We start from the raw sequence: 23,442 nt of genomic DNA, 5'->3' as shown, positions 1-23,442 counted from the left end.
GCCAAGTTGAGTATGCATGTGTACGTAAGTACATCTAATTCTGCATTGATTAGGCCTTAAATCTGGGTTTGAGAACTTCAATGCTCTATACTGTGGCAAAACCAGAAAAACTGGGAAAACCTAGCCAACTCCCAACTGAGGCTCACAGAAAATTCATATACTGATGGTTTATAAAAGGATTGGACACAAATCTAGACTCAAGCACTGAAATTTGCCTTTGCTTCTAGCACCATCTGCTGTCTGTTCTGATTCCCAGCCTGTACAGTATATACTTAACAGATTTTTAACTATTTCCCCCATGTTTCAAGAGAATATTAATTGAAAAATATGCATAAAAAGTTACAATCAGTTTAACATAGGTAAACTATACATAGCAGCACTCAAATTTATTACCGTAACTTCTAACTTCTGAATTGTTTGTCATGGTACTGGCATGCTGTTGGTACTAGGAGAAGAGAGAAGGTATGGGAGAATGGATGGAGAGAGAGGCCAGAAAAGACAAATGACTTAACGGAGATTAAAAAGGTCAGGATGCTATGCAAGTTTACTACACTATCTAAGTGGTGATCCTATCACAGTTATATGTCTAAGTGGTGACAGGATCACTCATGAGTCACCTTGTACAAGTAAATGCAAAATATGTGTTGATTGCCATTCAGGGTTTCCCCCCCAAAAAAATCCAGTTAGTACAGAATGCACCAGTTAGGCTACTAACTGGGACTAGTTACACTGAACTTACCTTGCCAGTTCTTAAAAAGCTACACTGGTTGCTGCTCTATTTCTGGACACAATTCTACTCTGTGCTGGTAAAGGTAAAGGGACCCCTGACCATTAGGTCCAGTCGTGGCCGACTCTGGGGTTGTGGCGCTCATCTCGCTTTACTGGCCGGCGTCATGTGGCCAGCATGACTAAGCCGCTTCTGGCGAACCAGAGCAGCTCACAGAAACGCCGTTTACCTTCCCGCCGGAGCGGTACCTATTTATCTACTTGCACTTTGATGTGCTTTCGAATTGCTAGGTTGGCAGGAGCAGGGACCAACCGACGGGAGCTCACCCTGTCGTGGGGATTCGAACCGCCGACCTTCTGATCGGTACTTGCCTATAAAGCCCTAAGTGGCTTGAGATCTGGGTTCCTAAAAGGACTACAATATAATGTCTAATTTCAGGGCTGGGGGGGGGGGGGAGGAAACCAGAGACACCAAGGAAGACATCTGCAGGCACATGTGCCCCAGTGGGTATCATGCTGGACAGAAATTTAGAGACAATTGCATATACTTCAGAACAGCACATAGGGCTCCATCATCATTATCAACCTTTTATTCGACCGTCAGTCAGAAAAAAGTACATTTGTTAATACACAGTTAAACATCCAGGAAGATTTTAGAGCTTAGCCAACACTAAAATGGGCTAAACAGATAGCCCCATATCAATACAGTCAATTATAGTCTTGCAACGCTTAAAAGCTAAAAAAAGAAATTTGGCCACCAAGGAAGGTATAGCTCTAGTGACATTATTCAGCAAATGTAAAACCTGGTTTTCTCCGGGTAGGAAGCTAAATTGACATAGGAGTGGATCTATAAAATTTTGTCTAAGCTCTGCATAAGAAGGGCAAGTCAAGAGAATGTGTTCGGTGGACTCAACCACACCCATGGCACAATGACAGGTAGGGCTCCATCCATGCTACAGGATAGAGATACTGGTGCCTTAGAAAGAGTTGATACTGTACATATCTGTGCCAAATCCCACTTGGGCCCTGAAGGGGTTAATATATACAGTGGTACCTCGGGTTACATACACTTCAGGTTACATACGCTTCAGGTTACAGACTCCACTAACCCAGAAATAGTGCTTCAGGTTAAGAACTTTGCTTCAGGATAAAAACAGAAATCGGGCTCCAGTGGCATGGCGGCAGGAGGAGGCCCCATTAGCTAAAGTGGTGCTTCAGGTTAAGAACAGTTTCAGGTTAAGAACGGACCTCCAGAATGAATTAAGTACTTAACTCGAAGTACCACTGTACTCCACCATCGCAAGCAACATTTCCATTAGACAGCAGTCAACCAGCTACAAATCCACCTAACTGTTACCTCATCCAGCCCTTATTTTACCAGCTTCTCTGCAAGAATATCATGGGGGGAATTACTAAACTCAAGATACACTATGTCTACAGCATTCCCCTAATCCACTAAGCCTGTAACTCTATCAAAAAAAGAAATGAGATTTGTCTTGCATGACTTGTTTTTGAGAAACCCATGCTGGGTCTTAGTAACCACAGCATCCCTTTCTAAGTGCTCTCACACAGACAGAATGTTTAATTATCTGCAATAAATGATGGTGTCATGGGGCCTGGCAGTGACAAACCAGGAACAAGACCTTTTGTCACAGTGGCTAGCTTGAAGATGTTGACCCAGTATATGGCAGCTGTGGAAAAGGCAAATTCTATGCTAGGGGTCTTCAGGAAAAGAATTGAAAGTAAAACTGCCATGTTATATAAATCTATATCACAACTGCAATTGAAATACTGTGTATGATTCTCATTACCTCACCTCAGACAGGATATTGGAGGGTTGGAAAAGGTATAGAAATGGGCAACCAAAATGGAGAAACTTCCCTATGAGAAAAGGTTGCGGCATTTGGGATTTTTTCAGTTCAGAGAAAAAGCAAGTAAGAGGTGACGACTGAAGTTTATAAAGTTATGCGTGGAAGTTTTTTTTGGGTTTTTTTTTTTTGCCTTCTTAACATTAGACCCTAGCAAAACTGAATGTCAGGACAGATATAACAGGCACTTCTTCACACAGTGCATAAAACTACAGAACTCACTCCCACATGAGGACAATGACGGCCACCAACCCGGATGGCTTTTAAGATTAGGAGGGTAAAGCTATCAGTGGTTACTGGCCATAACTACTGTATTTTACCTCCAAGGTCTGAGGCGGTCTCCTCCCGAATACTGGAAACCAGGGTAGGGGAGAGTGCTCATGCGCTCAGGTCCCACTTGCGGGTTCCCATGGGCATCTGGTTGTGAGCATGCTGGACTAGTTGGGCCACTAGCCTGTTCCAGCAAGCTGCTCTTAGGTTTTTATGTGACTCGTCTCTGGCCCTGTGGAGACCCCTAAAATGGTCAAGGTGCAGTGGGACTCTCCCCACATCAAATCCTACATACAGCGCATATGCAACATCTTTCCTTTTCACATTTATTTTTATTTTTTTTTGGGGGGGGGGGAAGGAGAATATAGGGCTGAATCTTAGTAGCCCAAGCGAAGTCTCTCGTTTGCCGCAGGCACAAACACTGCACCACAGCCCTGCTCCTGCCTCAGTCCTTCTCACAGCTCCCCTTCACCAGCTGTGGGTTTACCTCAGTTTGTTTTTTTTAAAAAATGTTCAGTTCTTTAAAATTCAGTTTTTAAATCTACCCGCTTCTCTCTCTCAGTCCCACCACATATTTCCTCAAGCTGCTTCCCCCTCACACTCCTAGCCCCCCCCTTTTTTTTCGAGCGGGAAAAGGCTTGAAGCTTCTACTCCAACCGCCTTTTTTGCTTATCACCGGGTGAACAAACCACTTTCCCGGCTTCTCATTGGGCAGGCGGCGACGCGTCCAATCGCGCGCCAGGTGTCCCTCGGTCCGCTGAATGGGGTAGGCGGAAAGGGGCAAAAAACAATGGAGAGGTTGCGATTGGACGCGCGGGCTGCCCAATGCGCAAAGAAGCCGGCGCCGATCTGGGGGTTTGGAGGAGGAGGAGGAGGTGCTGTACCCTATATGAACATGGGATTGGCCCACCTCTCTGGAGACGGACATCGGCAACCGCCAGTTAACGCGAGCAGGGGGAGGGGAGGCGTGCTGGAATCACACTTTTGCCTCGGGCTCGCCCTCTATTGGTGGCCCTGAGCTCCATACCCTCGTGGTTAAATGTCTTGAGACCCGAGGGAGGAGGAGGCGGGCCTACGGGGGAGGAGAAAAGGGAGCGGAGGGGGGAAGGTCGGCGCCTTATTGGCAGCCCGGCTGCGGGTGCTGGCCAATCGCGCGGTGGAGGGAGAACCTCGGCGGGCCCCTTCTCTGCCACCCGGCCGTCCCCTCCCCCCTCCCTGTCAGGCTTGGTAACGGCTGCCTTGGCTGTTCTCGCAGCGCCGTCAGAGCCAGTCTGGGCTGCAGGGTGAAGGGAGCTACCACGCCCCCCTGCGCGGTCATGGCTGGGGCAGCGCGACGCCCCTCTCTGGCCCCTGGTTTCCCTTGAAGAGGGGGCGGGTGTGTGTGTGGAGTGAGAGGCGCCCTTAAACCTGTGTAGGGAAGGGGATGGAGGTGAGGGGGTGGCCGAGCGGAGGGAGAGCAAGCGGCGGGGGTTGCTCTCTCTAGGGCGGGTAGGTTGAGGGGCGCGGGGCGCTGAGGGGGGAGAGAAGGGCCCAAGGGAGCCGCTGAGGGGGCGAGGAGTTGAGGCGCGGGGGGCGCTGTCGAAAGAGCAAGGGGCCTTGAAACGGTGGGGGGGCTGCGTCTGGTTCCCCCTCCCCACAGAGTGGGAAAGCAGCTCTTCCGAGTTAGGTTTGAATAGGAAGATGGAGGGGGGTGGAAAGGGGTCGTCGGAAGGGGAGAGACGAGGAGAAACGGGTGTCGCGGGCTGAGGAAGCAAGGCGGGAGTGCAGAGGAATTTGGGGAAGCGGACGACTCGACAAGTTCGGCGTGTCCCTGGGATACCAGAACTGGGACACCCGGTTGTGTGGAACCAACTGTTGGCCAAGTCGTGTGTTTTTTTGCTTTCACATCACACTTTTCCCCCTCATCTGCCTGCCATTTCTCAGTTGTTCCTCGGCAGAGAAATGATTGCCTTCAGAACAGCGACACCTGTTTGGCTCTAAGTCGGCCGAAAAGCAGAATTTGAGAGAGTCAAAGGCACCTGTGCGGTTTTCCCCCTTGGCTTTCTCATATATATATATATATATATATATATATATATATGAATGATTACAGATCGGGCCTCGTTGATGCTTTAGAGAAATGGGGAGGGGTGTGTATGTAATAGACTGGTTCTCTCAAACTCAGTATAATAATGCAGTGTGTAGGAAATCGGAAAGGGCGGGGGATGTTGGTATCTGTAAAACAATTTAGATGTAGGTTAATTTGTCTTTCCACTTTTTTGTCTCAGCCCAAAGTAGCATTCAGAGGCACCAGCCGCTATTTGAATAGTGCAGAGTCCAGTGGAAGACTGACGGATGTGTTCAATAACGTTATCATGACAGGTTGCAGCTCCTTCTATGATTGCTACAAATTGCAGGTTCAGTCAGTTTTTTTATCAACTTGAGATAATTTTCTTTTAGAAATACATTAGAGAGTTTTCATAATAAAGCATTATGTAGCATTACTAGCATCACACTATTAGCATGGTTCTATTTGATTTTACTGGCCTGATAATAAACACTGTATTTGAAATGCATTAGAGCTGCTTCTCATGTGATTTCTGTACTTGAGTAAGAACAGGGTACTATAAATTAAAGTAAGGGACGCTGGTGGCGCTGTGGGTTAAACCACAGAGCCTAGGACTTGTCGATCAGAAGGTCGGCGGTTCAAATCCCCGCAACGGGGTGAGCTCCCATTGCTCTGTCCCTGCTCCTGCCAACCTAGCAGTTCGAAAGCACGTCATGTGCAAGTAGATAAATAGGGACCGCTTCGGCGGGAAGGTAAACGGCGTTTCCGTGTGCTGCTCTGGTTCGCCAGAAGCGGCTTAGTCATGCTGGCCACATGATCCGGAAGCTGTCTGCGGACAAACGCCGGCTCCCTCAGCCTATAGAGCGAGATGAGCACGCAACCCCAGAGCCGGTCACGCCGACCTAATGGTCAGGGTTCCTTTTATAAATTAAAGTAAGTATCATGTTGGGGCGGGGGGGGGGGCACATGCTCTTTATATGTTACTCTAGTTCCGTGGTTTCCAAACTCCCACCCTCCAGGGCAACTTGAAAATTCCTGAGATTCTTGGCAGGCTACAATTATTTTTATGCCTGTTGTAGAAATTGCAGTACATTGTACTTGATTCTGTAGAATTTTTAATTTTTACCTTTATTGCTTCCTTTAGTTCTTATATATTGTATTTGATTCATTGGATTATAATTTAAAGTCCGTCAGATTCAAATTGTAAAGTACAATATAAAGTACAATATAAGAAATAAATGAAGAAATAAAAATACAATTAAAAATCAGTATGGAGTGGCTATGTCATCTTCCACCTTCAGCCACAAATTCAGACACGCTGCAGACCACCTGAATGTGGCTTGCAGACCACAGTTTGGGAACCCCTGCTGTACTCATAATGCTCATTTCCTTAGCATCTGTGTCGTACGATGATATCCAGGAGGGCAGCCGTCTATATTCAGTCTCTTGTCATATCCAGAATAACTTGGAAGGAATGGGACTACATGAAATATTTCCCCTTCTAATGTGTTACATTTCAACACTCACTTCTAAGTACATGATAACTCATTATAGCTGAACTTTAAGTTAAACATATTTGAAAACTTGGGTGAAAAAGCATATGCCCATTTTTGAATGGCAGTTAACTCTATTAATGTGCAAGTTCTCCAAGGAGTTCCAGAGTGGTGTGTATGGACTTTCAAGCTGGTCTGAAAGGTAAAGAGTTCCTTTTCCCGCAAACACTGCTTGGGCGTCTAGTAGAAGTATCCAATGTTTTCAGTGAATAGTGGACTTGCTTTTTAAAAAATTATCTTCACACCCCCAATTGCTGTATTAGTGTGGCGCCATGTCCTCTAGTTTGATGAGCTGATTTGCTGATGCAGCCCTGTAGATTGATGATCCAGGTTCAGAGGCAGTGTTTGACTGAATACCCTGTTTCTGGGACAACAGTGTGGCAGGGCTGTTGCTTTCTTGCTCTGTTAACTAGATGGTCATTTAGTTTGAGCCAATTTGAGCTAGTGGGGTACCTTTTACTTTCTTGTAGATTGACAACTATAGCAACTGTCCTAATAAGCTACCTATTGTATGGAGTGCTAGACAAATACAAATTGTGATTGTAGAGAGGAAGGTTCATACTTCTCCATACCATGGATGGCTACCAGTGTACAAACACAAAAGGGCTTTCTCTGGCAGTACCCCATCTCTGAAACCCTTCTGAGGAAGACCAGGCATACTTTTTGCAAGGCTATGTTCAGGAAGAATTTGAATACATTTTTAATTCTTAAGATCATTGGAAGCGGATAGGTATATATAGGCACTGTGGTTTCTATAACTAATCCTTAATTATTGAAAATTGTCTCAATGGATTTTATGTTGTTAGCTGCCTTCAGTACTCTTCAGGAAGAATAGATGGGGAATAAATTTAATAAATAGCCCCATCTTTCAGCGAGAGAGTAGTACACAATATCTTAACTCCCTTCTGACTGCATCTGCAAATAAAATAATATATCCTTTAAAAATAAAATTTCTGAATAGCTAACTATCTTCCATTTGCTTCTCAGCTAACCATCCAGTTTTGATAGATAATTTACAGGCATCCTAACTTTTAATGGGATTTAAAAGAAAGGTTTAGCAAACTCAGTTTAACACTTGCATATTAAAAGGTACTACTTATCAGATGCGGGTGGCGCTGTGGGTAAAACCTCAGCGCCTAGGACTTGCCGATCGCATGGTCAGCAGTTCGAATCCCTGCGGCGGGGTGCGCTCCCGTCGTTCGGTCCCAGCGCCTGCCAACCTAGCAGTTCGAAAGCACCCCCGGGTGCAAGTAGATAAATAGGGACCGCTTACCAGCGGAAAGGTAAACGGCGTTCCGTGTGCTACGCTGGCTTGCCAGATGCAGCTTGTCACGCTGGCCACGTGACCCGGAAGTGTCTGTAGACAGCGCTGGCTCCCGGCCTATAGAGTGAGATAAGGGCACAACCCTAGAGTCTGGCAAGACTGGCCCGTACGGGCAGGGGTACCTTTACCTTTTACTTATCAGATTGTCCATAATGAATTTGTGCAACCATAGCTGCTTCAAACATTTTTGTATTCTCACTTAGCCATGAATTGTCTAGCTCAGGTGGGCAGAAGGTAGATTACTATCTTCTGAAAGATCTTGGAGTAATCTACTCCAAGTATAGTAGTTTGGCAAGTATATCTGATTCTCACTTGTTTAACAAATAAAGAAAGCTTGTATGAGGGAAATGAGGGATTTTTAATGAAAAAGTGATGTAAACTTAGTTCTGATAGAAAAAAAATGATTTAAAAGCCTGAAGTAAAACCTGCTTTAGGTCTTATACAAGTCTTGTCTCTTTAGCTCCCTAGCAGTTGGTATTGGTTGTTAGACTTTATGCTAGAATATAGAACTAGAAAATATTTCAAATTCATTTTTCAAAACATTAAAGAGAATTGTAAAATATTTTGTTCATTAAAAGTACTGTATAAATGATAATATATGTGAATGAACAGCCATGGAAACTGAACAAGCAATCATTTCACCAATTAAAATTCAATGCATAAGGCATAACTCATTTTTCATTTTCAATTACTTTGATCAGGTATCACAGTGCAGTTATAAGCTTATATTTCCCATGGAGACAGAATGTGTTGTATGCCACATGGGCTTAGGCATGCAGCATTACACACATTACTCTATTGCTGGATGTTTTCCCTGGACATCACACTTTCATGCATCCAGTATACAAAACTTTGGATTAGGATTACTTCATTGGGGTCATATGATGAACACATCACTTTGACATACTTTATTCATTTACACAAGTAAAACTGATTGCACACTGAATGCCTTAGTAATAAATGAAATCCAAATAGAATTCCCCTTAGTACAAAGTGTTGTATAATAGAATTTAGCCCAACGAGTATAAATTATCTTCCACTATGCAAAATTCTGCTGAATTGTGTTAAGTTTCAACAACAAATTCCCTTTAACTGGCAGAAGTAATAACTTACTCCTACCTCAGAGATTAATTTGGAAACAAATTTTATTTAGTGTTGTTTACTGGTTTTCTTAGAAACTAGAAAACAGAAGTATGTTAAATTTGGGAACATTATCTCTGGAACTGGGGGGAAATACTCTCAAGGGTTTTAAAGCAAAATGTAGCTATATTTGTGGTTGCTATTATATACCTTTGCTGTAGCCTATTTCAGATCAGTAAAAGTCCCCGCCCCGCCACCCGTCTAAGTGGCTGAGTAATCTCTCTTTAGTGTGTCGTGATGTGGCTCCTTTGCAGTAGTCGTGGGGATGACTAGTACTGTCTGGAATCAATTAGCTGAACTTGATGGCCTTTGGTCCTTTCCAACCAATTTATTCTCAATTTAGGAAATTAATTATGAAATTAATGCAGTAAAATAAATAATATTTTTAATATTAATTTTCTCTTCTTGAATTTAAAATACAGAGTGAAGAGAATGTAGACTTACGGCAGCCTTACAGTACTTCAATTTCTACAGCTTCTGAATGTTCAAACCACGCTGATTCTTCTCTTTTCTATGTCCCATGGTCTACATATGCAGATGATATTAAACAACCCCCTAATTCTCAGATTAGTGTAAAGAACAGGTATATAATTTAACTGTTATATGACTAGGAAGAGAAAATTGTATGGTTAATAGTTTGCTTATTTTCATTGCATTAATTGCTAATTTCTACAGGACTGAAGGGTACAAACTGACAATACATGTCCAAAAAACATGATGTGTTTTTTGGAGAGAATTTGTGAATGGTGGGTTCTTATTTTTCATGTTCAGAATCCATCTTGACTCTATATTTGGTGTCAGAATTGAGTTCTTTTCAGGTCAGGCTAGCAACTCAGAAGTTTTTGGTGTTTTTTTTTTTTTGCTTTTTGATGTAGAATGCAGCTATGCTCACTTTCTTTAATTTATATTGCTTTAATATATTGCTTGTTAATTTGTTCCATATACTGTAAAGGTGTCCGTCAGGCATCAGCCATTCTGTTCTTACCACCTATTTATAGCATGAGAGAATGAGCGACCCCTCTGAAGCTTTCCTGATTGGTTCTGGGTGGGTGTGGAAATCCTGAGCCAAACTTAGAACTCAGGAAGGGGTTATTATACCCTCTTCTATACCCCAACCACACTCCCCCTGCCCATGTTATTGGTGGGAGCAGCAGAGGCTGTGGGAGAGTTGAAAAGAAATACTTATTTCCTTTTCTCACCCCCCTCAGGCTAATAGAGGCTGTAGTTATTTCAAGAGCTCCTGCAGTTGCATGAACTGTAAGAACTGCATCTTCCATAGTTCACTGCACCCCATCACACTTGGTATAATCTACTGCACCACATCAGTGAGGGAAAAAGAAGAGGGGAGCGAGCGAGCGAGGGAAGAGAAAATTTATTTGTGCTTCTGTTGTTTTTCCACTGACGCGGGTGGCGCTGTGGGTTAAACCATAGAGCCTAGGGCTTGCCGATCAGAAGGTCGGCTGTTCGAATCCCTGCGATGGGGTGAGCTCCTGTTGCTCGGTCCCTGCTCCTGCCAACTTAGCAGTTCGAAAGCACGTCAAAGTGCAAGTAGATAAATAGGTACTGCTCCAGCGGGAAGGTAAACGGTGTTTCCGTGTGCTGCTCTGGTTCGCTATGCTGGCCACATGACCTGGAAACTGTACGCCGCAACCCCAGAGTCAGTCACGACTGGACCTAATGGTCAGGGGTCCCTTTACCTTTACCTGTTTTTCCACTGATGGGGGAAGGAAGAATGTGGGAAGGAAGGGTAATGTTCAGAGTGTGTAGCAGGGATGGCTTTAGGGTGTGGAGAGGAGTGGCAGATTTTTATTTGAGTGGGAGAGGAAGTTTGGAGTATGTAAAATAGGTGTGAGGAACCTTTGGCCCTCTAGATATTGCTGAGCTACAACTTCTAGCAAGCATGGCCAATGGCAATGAATGATTGGAGTTAGAGGGCTGAAGTTTCTCCACACTTGCTATAAAACATACCTTTCCTTTTGGTGGCCGAACAAGACCCAAGACAGTGATTTCTGTTCCTATCTGCAAACACATTATATCATCTTTCTTCAAGAAACTTGGGCAAAAGAGGGCACTATGGTTGAATTACAGGGTTTTACAAGTTACACCTTTCCTTTTGCGGTGGGTTTTCCAGTGCCCTGAAATATTCTTCTGAGCCTGGCTTGGGAGAAATTTGCCAGCACCACTAGAAGTGGGTTAGTGTACGGCATATGTCAGAGGATAGCGGTGTAATTTAGATGATCTTGAGATCCTGGTATAGCCCACTGAATCTATGGATCCTTTATTTGGAAACTTTCCCAGGGTTTCATCCTTCCATGGAAATTTTCTATTTCATATATTTATTAGCAGCAATGAATGGGAGCCAAATGCAAATACAATATTAGGCAAAAAATTAGGTAATTTCACATTTTTAGCTTTGTTTATTAAAGTAAAATAAACATGGCAAGTAAGATCAGTCTAGGGCATAAGAAAATTGATACAAATTACCTGAATTCAAAATCTTGTGTTAAACCACATCACTGTTTATCAGTTGATTTACTTACAACATAGTAACATCATTTTTCTTCCTGCTGTCTAAAATCTTACAAGAGCTTATTTAGCTGGGCTGCCTCAACTTGGAGTGGGGAAGCTGGTTCACCAGGCTTTTACTTTTAGCTCACCATGCTCTTTTTAAGCAAGCCATGCCTACCTGCATACATGACATCAGGTGTGAGGCAGGTAAGGGCAGGGCTTCAAAGGAACAATTGGGAGCTTAAAATGAGTTGCCAGTTGTTCCTTTCCTATAGCAAGACATGCTTTTACTGCCCATTAGCTGATGGCTGGCAGAGGCAGCCTTGCTCCGAGAGGGGTAAGCAGTTCTAAACTGCTGAAAAACACAGGTGGGTGGGACCTCCAGTTTATCAGCAGTTTCAGTGGAAACCATTTCTCCATCCCTGTACTGCTGCTTCGACTTCTGACAACCAGAGGTTCAAGGAGCAGTGTGGGACTGTTTGAAAGCTCCTTTGCAAGCAGCCCCACTCTGCTGTTTGAACCTTCTGATTTAAGAGGTTCATGTAGCAGCATGGAGCTATTTACAGACTTTCAAACAGTCCTGTACTGTGCTTTGAAGTCAAAGCTCATTGTCACCTGATATCACAATGATGGGTGAGTGACAGGTTGATGGACCTGCTCACCTGTCAGCAGGGGTAGGGAGATAAGGATCTGACCTGCCAACCAGAAAAAGTTTCCCACACCTGTCCTTGGGGTTTGCCTGCAGCAGGGATGAACACATTGTATGTGGTTCAAGTCTGCATGCAGTCAAATATGCGCAGTCTGCATGTGAGGCGGACAAGTTAAATTATTGAATCATTTGTATATTCCACTCATCGACAGGTTTAACATGCTGTCATTCATAATAGTCTGCGGGAATTCTGAACCGCAGGCTCTCATAATATGTCTGGGTGTACAATGTACTATAAATAATCTGAACAAAAAAAGAACTTGCTGGGCTTCAAGTCAACATGATGGTTGTGACGTGGGTCTTTGACAGCTTGGGAAGCAGCACAGTCAAGAGGTTAAAGGGATTTTGATTTTCTTCCCCCTTTTGTAGATGGTGAAATGTCTCAGTGGTCTACATTCAGCCTTTACGTTCCATGCTAGCTCTCAAACAATCTGTTAATGTGTGAGATCTTTGTGGAACACAGGCAGCTCTAAAAGATGCAGTTCAAGGATATTGTTGATTTTTTTTTGGTGGCAAATGTTACAGCTAGAAATAATAGAAATGTAAATATGAATATAGGCAGACATTCTTAGCAAATACTTAACCTACTTTTCTCACCCTACTTAGGATTCAAACAGAAAGAAATGACTATGGCAGTGAAACAGACTTATATGGACTTGTGTCTAACATCTTGGAAGAACAAGATAAATCTCAGCCGTATTTTGCTGACGGGTTGGTAATATATTCAACATAGGATAGTAATTTCCTACACATCTACTCACTTTTTCCAACTGCTCTTGTTTGACTGAGAATATTCTGCATCTGCCATCAGTGGAAGCTTGTAATTTCTGCTGCCATTATCAAGAAGGCAGTAATGCATATTAACCTGAATCTTACATTTTTTATTAGTGTATTTGTGGTTTTGGCAAGTACTTTAAACAGCTTATTACACATCATTCATATATAAAGATGTGCATTAAATAAGTGGTATGCCAACTAAATGTAGACCTCAAGTATCGGTTTTGAACCCACCCCCCCAAAAAAAAGTTTAGTGTGATCTAGCTTGATACATGTCTCTGGCTTTCACAGTCTTCATTTGAAATTATACCAATAGCTCTGACAACACACTGGCCATGGGACATACCAAAAGTAAAAATAAAGATTAGTATAATAGGTTAAAATCTATGTAAGGAATTGTGCAACTGTTTATGTTTCATTCTTGTAGGGCGTGCGCCTCCAACTTAAAATCAGTATGGCCTGTGAGCACAACCCGATTTACAGACCACCCTGACCTGCTGTCGGAAACAAAGAGGCCAATAGATGGAGCCATCCCTCAACAGACTTTTTATGGTGGAGAAACTTTGCCCGTGTCTGACAAACAGTATATGCATGCTGGTCCTGTAGCATTGCAACAGAAAGTGGATGACCTTTACCATGGGCTCACTAACATCGACATTGATGAGCAATGGCTGTACCCTTCCAGGAATGATCATGTCAGCTGTTATAATATTCAGAACAATGAGAATGCAAAGACACCACAGTTTCAAGACTATTCATATGTGAAAACATGTTTTGCCCCACAAACCAGTCTTTTAGAAGCAATAAAAGAATCAGGAGCAGATACTTATGCTTATGGAAGGGATAAGGTAGGTCCTAAAGGACATGATGCACAGGTGCACCAAAAGAGAGCTGAGATGCTTCTTTCACAATTCAGTAGATATGGTGAAAGTGCAGATTATTGTAGATACCTGGATTATTCTCATCCAAATAAAACAAAGCATAATAAAAATGCAAATTATAATGTTCAAGAGAGTAAAAAATTACCAAGTGGAACACCTGAGTTACCAGGTTTAGATACTGATAATTATAGTAAACTTTTTCAAAATAAACCAGCTGTCCAGAAGAAAATGGAAGATGTCTCTTCAGAACAGCAGAATTTTACATTTCAAAAGACTACCGGACTCATGTCAGAAAAGCAGTTTGTGAATGAAAATTCATTTACCCCTGACTTTGGTTTAAAATCAGATTTTGCCCTCAAATCTCACACAGCTGTTTCGGGGAGTGGTGATTTTGCAAATGCTACAGAAAATTCAGAATATTTCAAATCACTGAATATCTTATCAACAAACCCAGTAACTTCTTCATCAGGCACAAATCTAAGGCCAACATGGATCAACATACAGACTAAAAACAGTTCCTCCATCCCTATTCGGAATCAAAGCACCTTGATAAAGTTGAATAATCATTTAACTGCTGGTTCAAAAGGTTCCAATCATTATGATTTTTCTCAGTTGCCATCAAGCAATGCAACTTTAAGCAATAATTTGTTGCTCCAGAAATATTGCCAAGAAAACCCCACAGTATTTTCCGGTTTTGATTTCAATGATAGCAACGCTGGAGATAGAGTTCAGTCTGCCGGTCATACAGAAGGACTGGGTAAGGTAACAGAAGAAAGTCTTTTTGAGTCCATGATTGACAAAAAAATCAAACCAAATGGTTTTTGTGATAACTATACGCAGCAATATGGGATCATTGAAAATGTGAACAAGCACAATTTTCAAGTTAAATCACAGAATGGACATTATGATGCTGAGGACGGACAAAAACATCTAGATGGACTGTCACAGAATACTTACCAAGATTTACTGGAGTCTCAAGGTCACTTCAGTAGTCACAGGCAAGGAAGTGGAGACAATATTGTCAGTAACCGTGTGAACCGCACACAGGCTTCTTGTTTTTCAAACAATTTCATGATGGGTGACTTGAGGCACAGTCCAAGTGTTCCACAGCTTAATTCAAACAGATTTCCTTTGAAATCTACCCATCCTTTTGGGCATTCTGTCATTCCCCTGATGGATTCTTATGATTTGTTCTCCTATGATGATTTAAGCCACTTGTACCCTTATTTTAATGATATGATGTACGGAGACAATTCTTTCACAGGCTTCATGCCAACATTTGGATTTCAAAGACCAATGAAAACTAGGAGTGGGTCAGCCAGTGAACTTCATATTAGGTTGGAAGAATGTTATGAACAATGGAGAGCTTTGGAGAAAGAACGGAAAAAGGTAAGAAGAAACATGCATATCAGAAGGGAGTACAAAACGGGGAGTAGATACAGCAGTGAACAGAATCTTTGAAATTACTTAATAAGTATATTGAGTAGTTTCAAATATTCTGTTCACTACTGTATCTAAGAAACAGAAGGATTAGGCTAGGCTTATAGGAACAGCTTTCTTATCAATGCCTAGGACCAGGGACATGGAACAGGTTTGGGCTGCTCAGTCTTCAGTCCTGATCAATTGGAAATTGCTGGCACAGTTTAAACCAGTACTACTTTAGAGAAGGAACGCGGGTGGCGCTGTGGGTAAAACCTCAGTGCCTAGGACTTGCCAATCGCATGGTCGGTGGTTTGAATCCCCGCGGCGCGGTGAGCTCCTGTCTTTCATTCCCAGCTCCTGCCCACCTAGCAGTTTGAAAGTACCCCTAAGTGCAAGTAGATAAATAGGTACCGCTTTATAGCGGGAAGGTAAACGGCGTTTCCATGTGCTGCACTGGTTCTGGCTCGCCAGAGCAGCTTCGTCACACTGGCTACGTGACCCGGAAGTGTCTCCGGACAGCGCTGGCCCCCGGCCTCTTAAGTGAGATGGGCGCACAACCCTAGAGTCGGACACGACTAGCCCGTACGGGCAGGGGTACCTTTACCTTTACTTTAGAGAGGTCAGGGTCTTGTTTAACTGTTCGGTAATCTGATCCTGGTTAAAACAGCCTCAAGCTTGTCAGAAAACATAAATGTAGTGCAGGTCCAAGAACTGATAGTTTTGATTGCTGCAAAACCTTTTTGTGGACCACTTGAATTGAATTTGCAGGCAAGAGGCAATTTAGTTTCTAGCCTCTAAAGCCCAATCGAAAAAAATACTTCTGACAGTTTTCCTAACATTCCACAATTCTATTCTAGCAGCCTCCTTTGAGCACATATTCCTGCATTTTTTGCAACATAGTAGCATTTTAGAATGTCACTTGTGCTTGCTGGAGCTAAATCCTTTACTTAGCTGTATGATGCAGCTTTGATTGCCAGTTAAAAGACCTACTGTATTGGCCCGGTTATAATCCTCACCAGAATATAAACTGCTCCCTTAAAATTCTGCAGGCACTCACATCACACCCGTTCTGTTTTACCGTATATCTGTTTCAGCAGTGATATTGTAAAAGCCAATTTTTGTAAGGTCGCAAATTTAAGCCGCACGTTAACTTTTCAGTCGGAATTTGTAAAAAAAGAGGCTTATACTCAGGCCAATATGGTATATACATAATGAATATTCTAAATTGTTGTGATACGTTTTTAGTTCTAACACTGTTCCAATATAACTGGTGTTTGGAAGTTAAAATAATGAACATTAAAATATGCCCGTTTTACTTTTTGAAGGCTCTGAATGTAATTTATGGTCTGTTAAAATTAGTAGGAAAACCTTCACACTGACCAATGTAGATCTAAATTGTACCCTTTCTACAGAATGCTGCATAATCCTTATTCTCTGCAGGCAGCATGGCAACAATTAGTTATTTTGTTACTTTGGGTAACATTATTTATGTTTTGTTTTCAGTTTGCTACCTCAGCTGCAGGTGTGTTTTGCTGCTTGAGATCTTGAATTATTCTAGTCCAGCTCAACACCCTTTGTCAAATTAGAAATAGGATGCTGAGTTTTGTAAATATGTGCTATAGGTTTTTTATTTTCAGGAGTTTGGGTTTGGCTTCACAACTGAGATGCCACTAATGGCTGTGTTTCAAGTAGATATCCTCATCATTTGTATCCCAAAAGAAGAATAAATCAAGTTTCCTATAATATACTCCCCATAATTTACCGTCTTTAACATGACAGATTAATTGTATCTTTTCCAGACTGAATCAGCTCTTGCCAAGAATTACCCTGGGAAGAAAGTGTCTAGTACTAACAACACTCCAATTCCAAGACTGACATCAAATCCATCCAGAGTTGATCGCTTAATTGTGGATCAGTTACGAGAACAAGCCAGAGTGAGTTATTTAATGTCAAAATACCAAATTTTGACTAGTTTGGACCCTTCATGCCCAAGACCTTATTAGCCTCTTCTGCTCCCCAAACTGGCATAAGTATGCCTCTAATTCTGTCTCTCCTGAACATCGGAATTGTGATGCTGGATGTTCCAAACACAAAACATATATGGTTGTTGGAGGGTATCTGCATATAGGTTGTTCCTCCCAATTATTCCAGTTGGGAGGACAATGCAAAATAGCTTTGTGTACTCCATTCTGTGTGAGGCAGAGCCAGTCCTAATTCCAGTTCTATCTATCTACAATTTATAAAACCTTGGCAGAGGCAACAGATTAAAAAAAGGAGACATTTTGTCTGCTTCTTGGCTTCAGACCCCTACTAGACTGGTCTTCACAGCATAGGAAACCCCAGCAGTGCCTTCCCTGATCCTCGAGCCCTTTGGGTAGCAGAAAGGTTAGAAAGGCAAAGCACTTCAAAGCCGAACCTTTTCATCCATTCCTGAAAATTGGAACAAATCATACACAAAAGTGAAATGAAAACACAGGGCCAAACTACATGTGTGCAGTGGAAGCTCAATGGCTTCTTCTTTGCTTTGCTTCAAAAGCTGCTTGAGAAATGGCAAGGAGGAGGCACTTAAACCTGTCTCCATCTCAAATTACCTAAGTGAAATATGACAACCTTAATGGGGCTGAAGTTCCAGGCAAGTTGGGAGAAGTGATGTAGTAGATCAGAGGGCATCAGAGATGTCCTGTTTCAGTCTTGTAAAGCAAGGATTGGATTAGCACCCAGTGCACATGAACTCACATCTTACAGCAGGCTGCACACAAGAATACCTGCACATTCAACTGTAGAAAAGGTGTTTGGTTATAGGGAGTGGGAGCTGGAAAAAAGGGAGAAAAGTTCAAAAAGTTGGGGAAATGATTATGTAGTTTGTTTCATAGTCTTCTGACCTACTTTGGATTACTTGATTAGCAACGCAGCACTTAGCTTCTGAAAAGTCATTTCATAGGGAAATCTGGTCATTTTTTCACCATGCATTTCTTTTGAGGTCCTGATCCAAAATGGGTTATCAAAACTTTTCCTTTGCTTTCCTGGCCAAACCTCCTGGCACTGTCCTTTCTGAAGCTGTCAGTGTAGTTCTTAATCTGTTTTCTGTAGGTTCCCACAGCCAACTTGGTAAACCTCCTATAGCCTAGTCTCCTTCCCTTGCCCCCAATCAAATCCATATGTTCCTTCGTTGAGTTAAACCAGATATATTTCTTTGCCTTAGAACTGCATGGCTTTGCTGGCATGAAAATGTAGTTCTCTCCTGTAAAAAACCCCAATAATTTAACAGAATTCATTGGGAGCTGGGATTTTTTCCTTCCTTGGTGAATTTAGTTTTGATTGATATATACATACAGGCAACTCAAAAGTTCAACAAAGGGCAAGGATGTAACAATTCAGAAGTGTGCCTTGAATTTATGCTGTTTGAATTTTAGTGCTTGCTGTACTTTGGGGAAGAACTTGGTTGTGCCTTGCTGGATTCATGAGGGTAATTAGCAGTGAAGGCTGATACATTAGAGCACACCCATCAGTCTTGATTTCTCCAAGCCCACCCGCCTTCTCATTTACAACCAGTTCCAGAGGGTGGCTGTGGCCATCTGCTTCCCCCTTAGCTTCAGTTTTCCCTTTGTGGAACTCAGCAGAGAGGAGGATGGGAACAGAATTAGTTGGTGCCACCTCCATTTGGTGTTGCGCCCCTTTTAAAGCAGAGGTTGTATGGCCATCTGTCAGGGGTGGTTAGTTGCAATTCCTGCTGCATTGCAGGGAGTTGGACTAGATGACCTTTGGTAACACCTTCCAACTCTACATTTCTATGATTCTCACAAGTCCCAGTGACCATCTACCACCACTGGTGATAATGTTTGTAGCTTAAGAAACATGGTTTTATATTTATGCATTGTGCCTTGATAAACTGACAATTAAAAAAATATCAGTAAAGCAATGCATTATAATTTCCTGGAACTAACCTTTAACAAAACCAAAATTGGTGTACAGCTAAATTAAACTTCAGTATTACATTATGGCTTTGGTTCTAAATACCCATTACTGTAGTCTAAGACTACTGTATTAGGAATCAGCCTTTTCAGTGCCAGGATAGCATTACTTAGGAACCCTATGTAGGTTTATGTTAAGATTATTTTGAAATCAACAGGGTTCAAAACTTCAGCTTCTCATTTGCATTAGATGACCTTGAAATGCTTAGATTAAAAAACCCATCTTGCTATATGACTTGGGGATCTGCTCTTTGAGAAACACAAGACCAAAAGCTAGTTACATGGTTCTGATTTAAATGAGATGTTTGTAGCTGTGGATTTATAGACAGACATCAACAGACCTTATAAGAACTGCTTTATAGGAAGAGAACTATGAAAGAATTTAAATTGCTGTTCTTGAATATTTGCAGGTTGTGACTCTTCTGGGAAAAATGGAACGCCTGCGAAGTTCTCCTCTTCATGCTAACATCTCTACTGCTCTTGACAAGCACCTGGAAGCAATTCACATTGTGCAGTCCCGTAGAAAGGATGAAATTGTCAATGCTTCACATCGGCAAAGACAAGGAGCTCCCAGATGTCAAGATGATAGAGGTGCACTTTTCTTTTAATATTTGTTCTCCCAGTTTCTCTGCCTTGAGCCGTTTTAGGGCTTTTGCCCCAAATAAGAGAGGCATGTTTAATATTTGTTTGAAATTTACACACCTAGCAAAGAGTAAGCACATTGTGTACTAAATAACAATTTCCCAAAAGTAGTATTAGATTCAGTAGGATTTCACCAAGGCTGCTTTGGAGTAAATGATTTGAGCACTACAATCCAAGAATTGCTGTGCAAGCAAATTCTTTTGACTATGGTGTATTGACTGCTAAATCAGCTTACTGCTGATTTACTGCCATATACTGCAAGTCTCCCCTGGCACTTTTGGGTTTTCATTACAGTGCTAAACATTGGTACAGTGGTACCTCAGGTTAAGTACATAATTCGTTCCAGAGATCCATACTTAACCTGAAACTGTTCTTAACCTGAAGCACCACTTTAGCTAATGGGGCCTCCTGCTGCTGCCGCGCCGCCAGAGCACGATTTCTGTTCTCATCCTGAATCAAAGTTCTTAACCTGAAGCACTATTTCTGGGTTAGCGGAGTCTGTAACCTGAAGCGTATGTAACCCGAGATACCACTGTACAAGATTCAGAGTTGAGATGCCAGATTACTTGATGCAATGAATCCAGAATGTCTTCTGGAATTAAGGAGTGGTATTCCATCATGTACGTTGGTTCTTCTTTTGTGCTGTTCTTTTTTACCCAGGGGTCAGCAACCTTTTTCAGCCATGGGCCGGTCCACCGTCCCTCAGACCGTGTGGTGGGCCGGACTGTATTTTGAGGGGGTAAATGAATGAATTCCTATGCCCCACAAATAACCCAGAGATGTATTTTAAATAAAAGCACACATTCTACTCATGTAAAAACATGCTGATTCCCAGACCGTCCGCAGGCCAGATTGAGAGGGCAATTGGGCCATATCCGGCCCACGGGCCTTAGGTTGCCTACCCCTGTTTTTACCCACCATCTGAAACAGTGGTAATAGGAACACTCTGAATTATGTTAGTGGAATGCAGAAAAAAACACCCCACCACACTTTCTTAAGAATTAGGAGAGCCAAACTCCTTTAAGGAACGAAAACTTGTACTCACAGATGTCTTCTGCACTCACTACTTACAAGGGACTTCACAGAGAATTTAGTCTCTTGGCCCTGCCAATAGTAGGATTTCCCAGCCTTTCATCATCCCTAAGAGATGTTTATCCTTTATAAGACAACTATCAGTTATTGTTTACATGACTTGAAGGGAAAGCTGCTTCATTCACATTATGCTTGACTGATTAGCTCAGAAATCTTTATCTCCTTGAATATCTCTTGCAAATGGATTATTGAAATAATGGGAGGTATGCAAAAACACAAATGTGAGTTTAGCTGTTCCTTTTTGCTTCACTGAGTCTTTGAAGAACTTCCTTGTGGATTGTGTTCTTTAGGGGGAGAATGTGTATTTGGCATTCATAATTTGCATACCTTGCATTTCTACCACTGTTCAAACTCACAGGAATTATTCTTGTACAACAGCCAGTGAAAGCAGCAAAACATTAATGCAGTTTTCTGTGCTAAAGTACACAATTTTGAACACTTCAAAAGAGTAGCAACATCAAATATTGTTTCCCCCCCATCTCAGATGTTTTTGCTCTTGCGCTGGCCATTAAAGAGATGTGCACAGCAACACGCAAAGCTCGCACTACGCTGTGGTGTGCCCTTCAGATGACCTTGCCAAAAACAACCCCGACAACTGGAACAGCGGATGTGGAAAAAGCCTTACATGAGCTAGTCCTACCTGAAGATAAGACCTATGAACAGATGAATAGTGGCAACCCTGCGATCCAGAGGGGAGAAACAAAAAAACATTGAGGGAAAAATAGAGATAATAGATATGGATGTATTATAGCACTGTACTAAATATTGTAAATGAACTTTTAAAGCTTTCCTTCCAAATTAAAAGTAAAGAGATATGTGAACTGAAGTTTGCTTATCCTAAACCCAGCAGCTACCTGCTGAGTAGCTGTTACCGCAAGCCAAGAAGCCTTTGATGTTATCAGAATCAATATATTGACTGGGCAGACCTAACGTTATGTTAAATAAATCAGAAAGTTTTAAACTGCCAAAGTAGAACTTAAATCCATTCTACAGTGCAGGCATATGCAATGATCATTCTGCCTGTGTGATACAGTTCTTTTAGATTTCGTTAGTAATTCTGTTTTCAAATAATGAATTTGAATTACTGTCACATGTTACTGTGTGCAGTCTAGTAACAGATAAGTTTTGATTGTGATAGAAAAAGAATTTGTTCTCTTTAGACAATGAGTACCTGGAAACAGGAAGGAAACAAAGCTAAACATACCCAGTATGAATGTTAAATGAAAATATTTAAAAATACTTATTTATGAATTTGAAATCTTAAGAATCTAAAAGAAATTGACCAGATTTTCTTAAATTAGTGATATTATATAAAGCCATTATCTAACCATGCATGTTAGGGAACATTAAAAAAAACTTGCAAAAAATCATTTGTACCTATTTTAAATAATATCAATATTATCTGTTAAAAGTATTTAAATGTGATCAAAATTACATTTATATAATTGAGCCTTTAGCAGTTGCACTGCAGCTGAATAATGAATATTTTAATACCCTTGGTTTACTACTTTTAAAGAGGGTATCAAGAAGTTCTGAAGTGCACTTTCTTTGACGTTAACTCTTTAGCCAGTTTGGTTTGAGATTGTTTGGTGTATATTTTGTTTTCTTAGTTTGCTTCTGCATACTTTTGCACTGTTGAATGCTTGGTTTTTTTTCTTAATATCTGATCTTTTTATTGTATGTGAGTAATTTATTCAATTAGCATGTTATTATGTGGCTCAGGAGATCTTGGGTTTTAACAATCTAGCATGAAGATAAATACATAATGTCTGGATAAAATTTACTTATCTACCCTTGGTTAGGTACACAGATATTTTAAACATCTGTGTTCTTCCAACTTTTAGAAATCCCGGTATGCTAAAAAGTGTAATCAAACTACAAATTGCCTTTAGATGATGTAAGGGACTGATTGAGATTGCAGGAGAAACTGTAGGGGACCATTTTGATCATTGATACGACTTTCCATGCTGCCCACATAAACCTCATAAGGCAGCAGACTCATACCACCATACCATAGTAGCCACAAAGATGGGTTGAATTTTGACATTGATACGTTACATGTTATGAAAATAAATATTGTACTATCTTTACTCTCGCCTAATAAACTGGCTTTTTGTTGAAAAGAATGCTACAATTTCTACATTTGTATTCCTATCTTTGGAAGTAATTCAGGCTCTTGCTATCAAGAGTTTTATGTCAAACCTGAGGCCTCCATAGCAGATCATGTCCCTCTCTGTTTTATCACTATTACCAAGACTGACCGTGAGTCACCACAATTATAGAACACCTTCCCTTTTAAATAACTTGACAAAAGTCCGATCTGAGCAACTTTTAGAAACCACGCAAGCCATTTCTTGTGAAGATGTAGGTGCTGAGGTTAAACGGGCATTCTGGAAGATTGGTGGCTACAATTGTCGATCTGTACCTAAATTATAGACAGCTGCATACTAGAACACAAGTCAATACTTTCCACTTCATTTTTTGAAGTAAAATTTACAAGCTTACAGAAGTC

General features: G+C 41.7%; 1 protein-coding gene and 1 long non-coding RNA gene across 13 annotated transcripts in view; one reads left to right on the top strand and one right to left on the bottom strand.

The window, feature by feature from the left end:
* The window catches only part of LOC310830280, a 67,528-nt gene extending 63,622 nt beyond the window's left edge, over nt 1-3,906 (bottom strand). Inside the window, exons 1-3 of one of the 7 annotated variants that reach the window (XR_014557529.1) lie at nt 3,775-3,828; nt 2,543-2,607; nt 394-445 (exon numbers count right to left, since the gene is read on the bottom strand). This is a non-coding gene — a long non-coding RNA (uncharacterized lncRNA). Of the gene's footprint in view, nt 1-393; nt 446-739; nt 1,294-1,669; nt 1,781-1,810; nt 1,908-2,016; nt 3,624-3,774 lie in introns of those variants that run through there. The other 6 variants (XR_014557531.1, XR_014557530.1, XR_014557532.1 and 3 more) reach the window with 6 other exon arrangements.
* MEIOC (meiosis specific with coiled-coil domain) lies at nt 3,553-23,056 on the top strand. 6 transcript variants are annotated; one of them, XM_083709212.1, is made up of 8 exons: nt 3,553-3,630; nt 5,132-5,260; nt 9,351-9,511; nt 12,752-12,856; nt 13,350-15,192; nt 17,025-17,159; nt 19,607-19,787; nt 21,415-23,056. In XM_083709212.1, the coding sequence occupies exons 2-8, from the start codon at nt 5,219-5,221 to the stop codon at nt 21,642-21,644; spliced, it is 2,697 nt and encodes an 898-aa protein (XP_083565338.1). In that variant the 5' UTR covers nt 3,553-3,630; nt 5,132-5,218; the 3' UTR covers nt 21,645-23,056. The 6 variants fall into 6 exon arrangements, with proteins under 6 accessions (XP_083565338.1, XP_083565337.1, XP_083565336.1 ...); XM_083709211.1 differs by lacking the exon at nt 3,553-3,630 and adding an exon at nt 3,941-4,352; XM_083709210.1 differs by lacking the exon at nt 3,553-3,630 and adding an exon at nt 4,043-4,239.
* The last annotated feature ends 386 nt before the right edge of the window (nt 23,057-23,442 follow it).

The sequence above is a fragment of the Podarcis gaigeae genome, assembly GCF_964106915.1.
Source record: "Podarcis gaigeae genome assembly, chromosome: 13".
Taxonomy (NCBI): domain Eukaryota; kingdom Metazoa; phylum Chordata; class Lepidosauria; order Squamata; family Lacertidae; genus Podarcis; species Podarcis gaigeae.
This window is presented reverse-complemented; position numbering and strand designations above follow the sequence as displayed.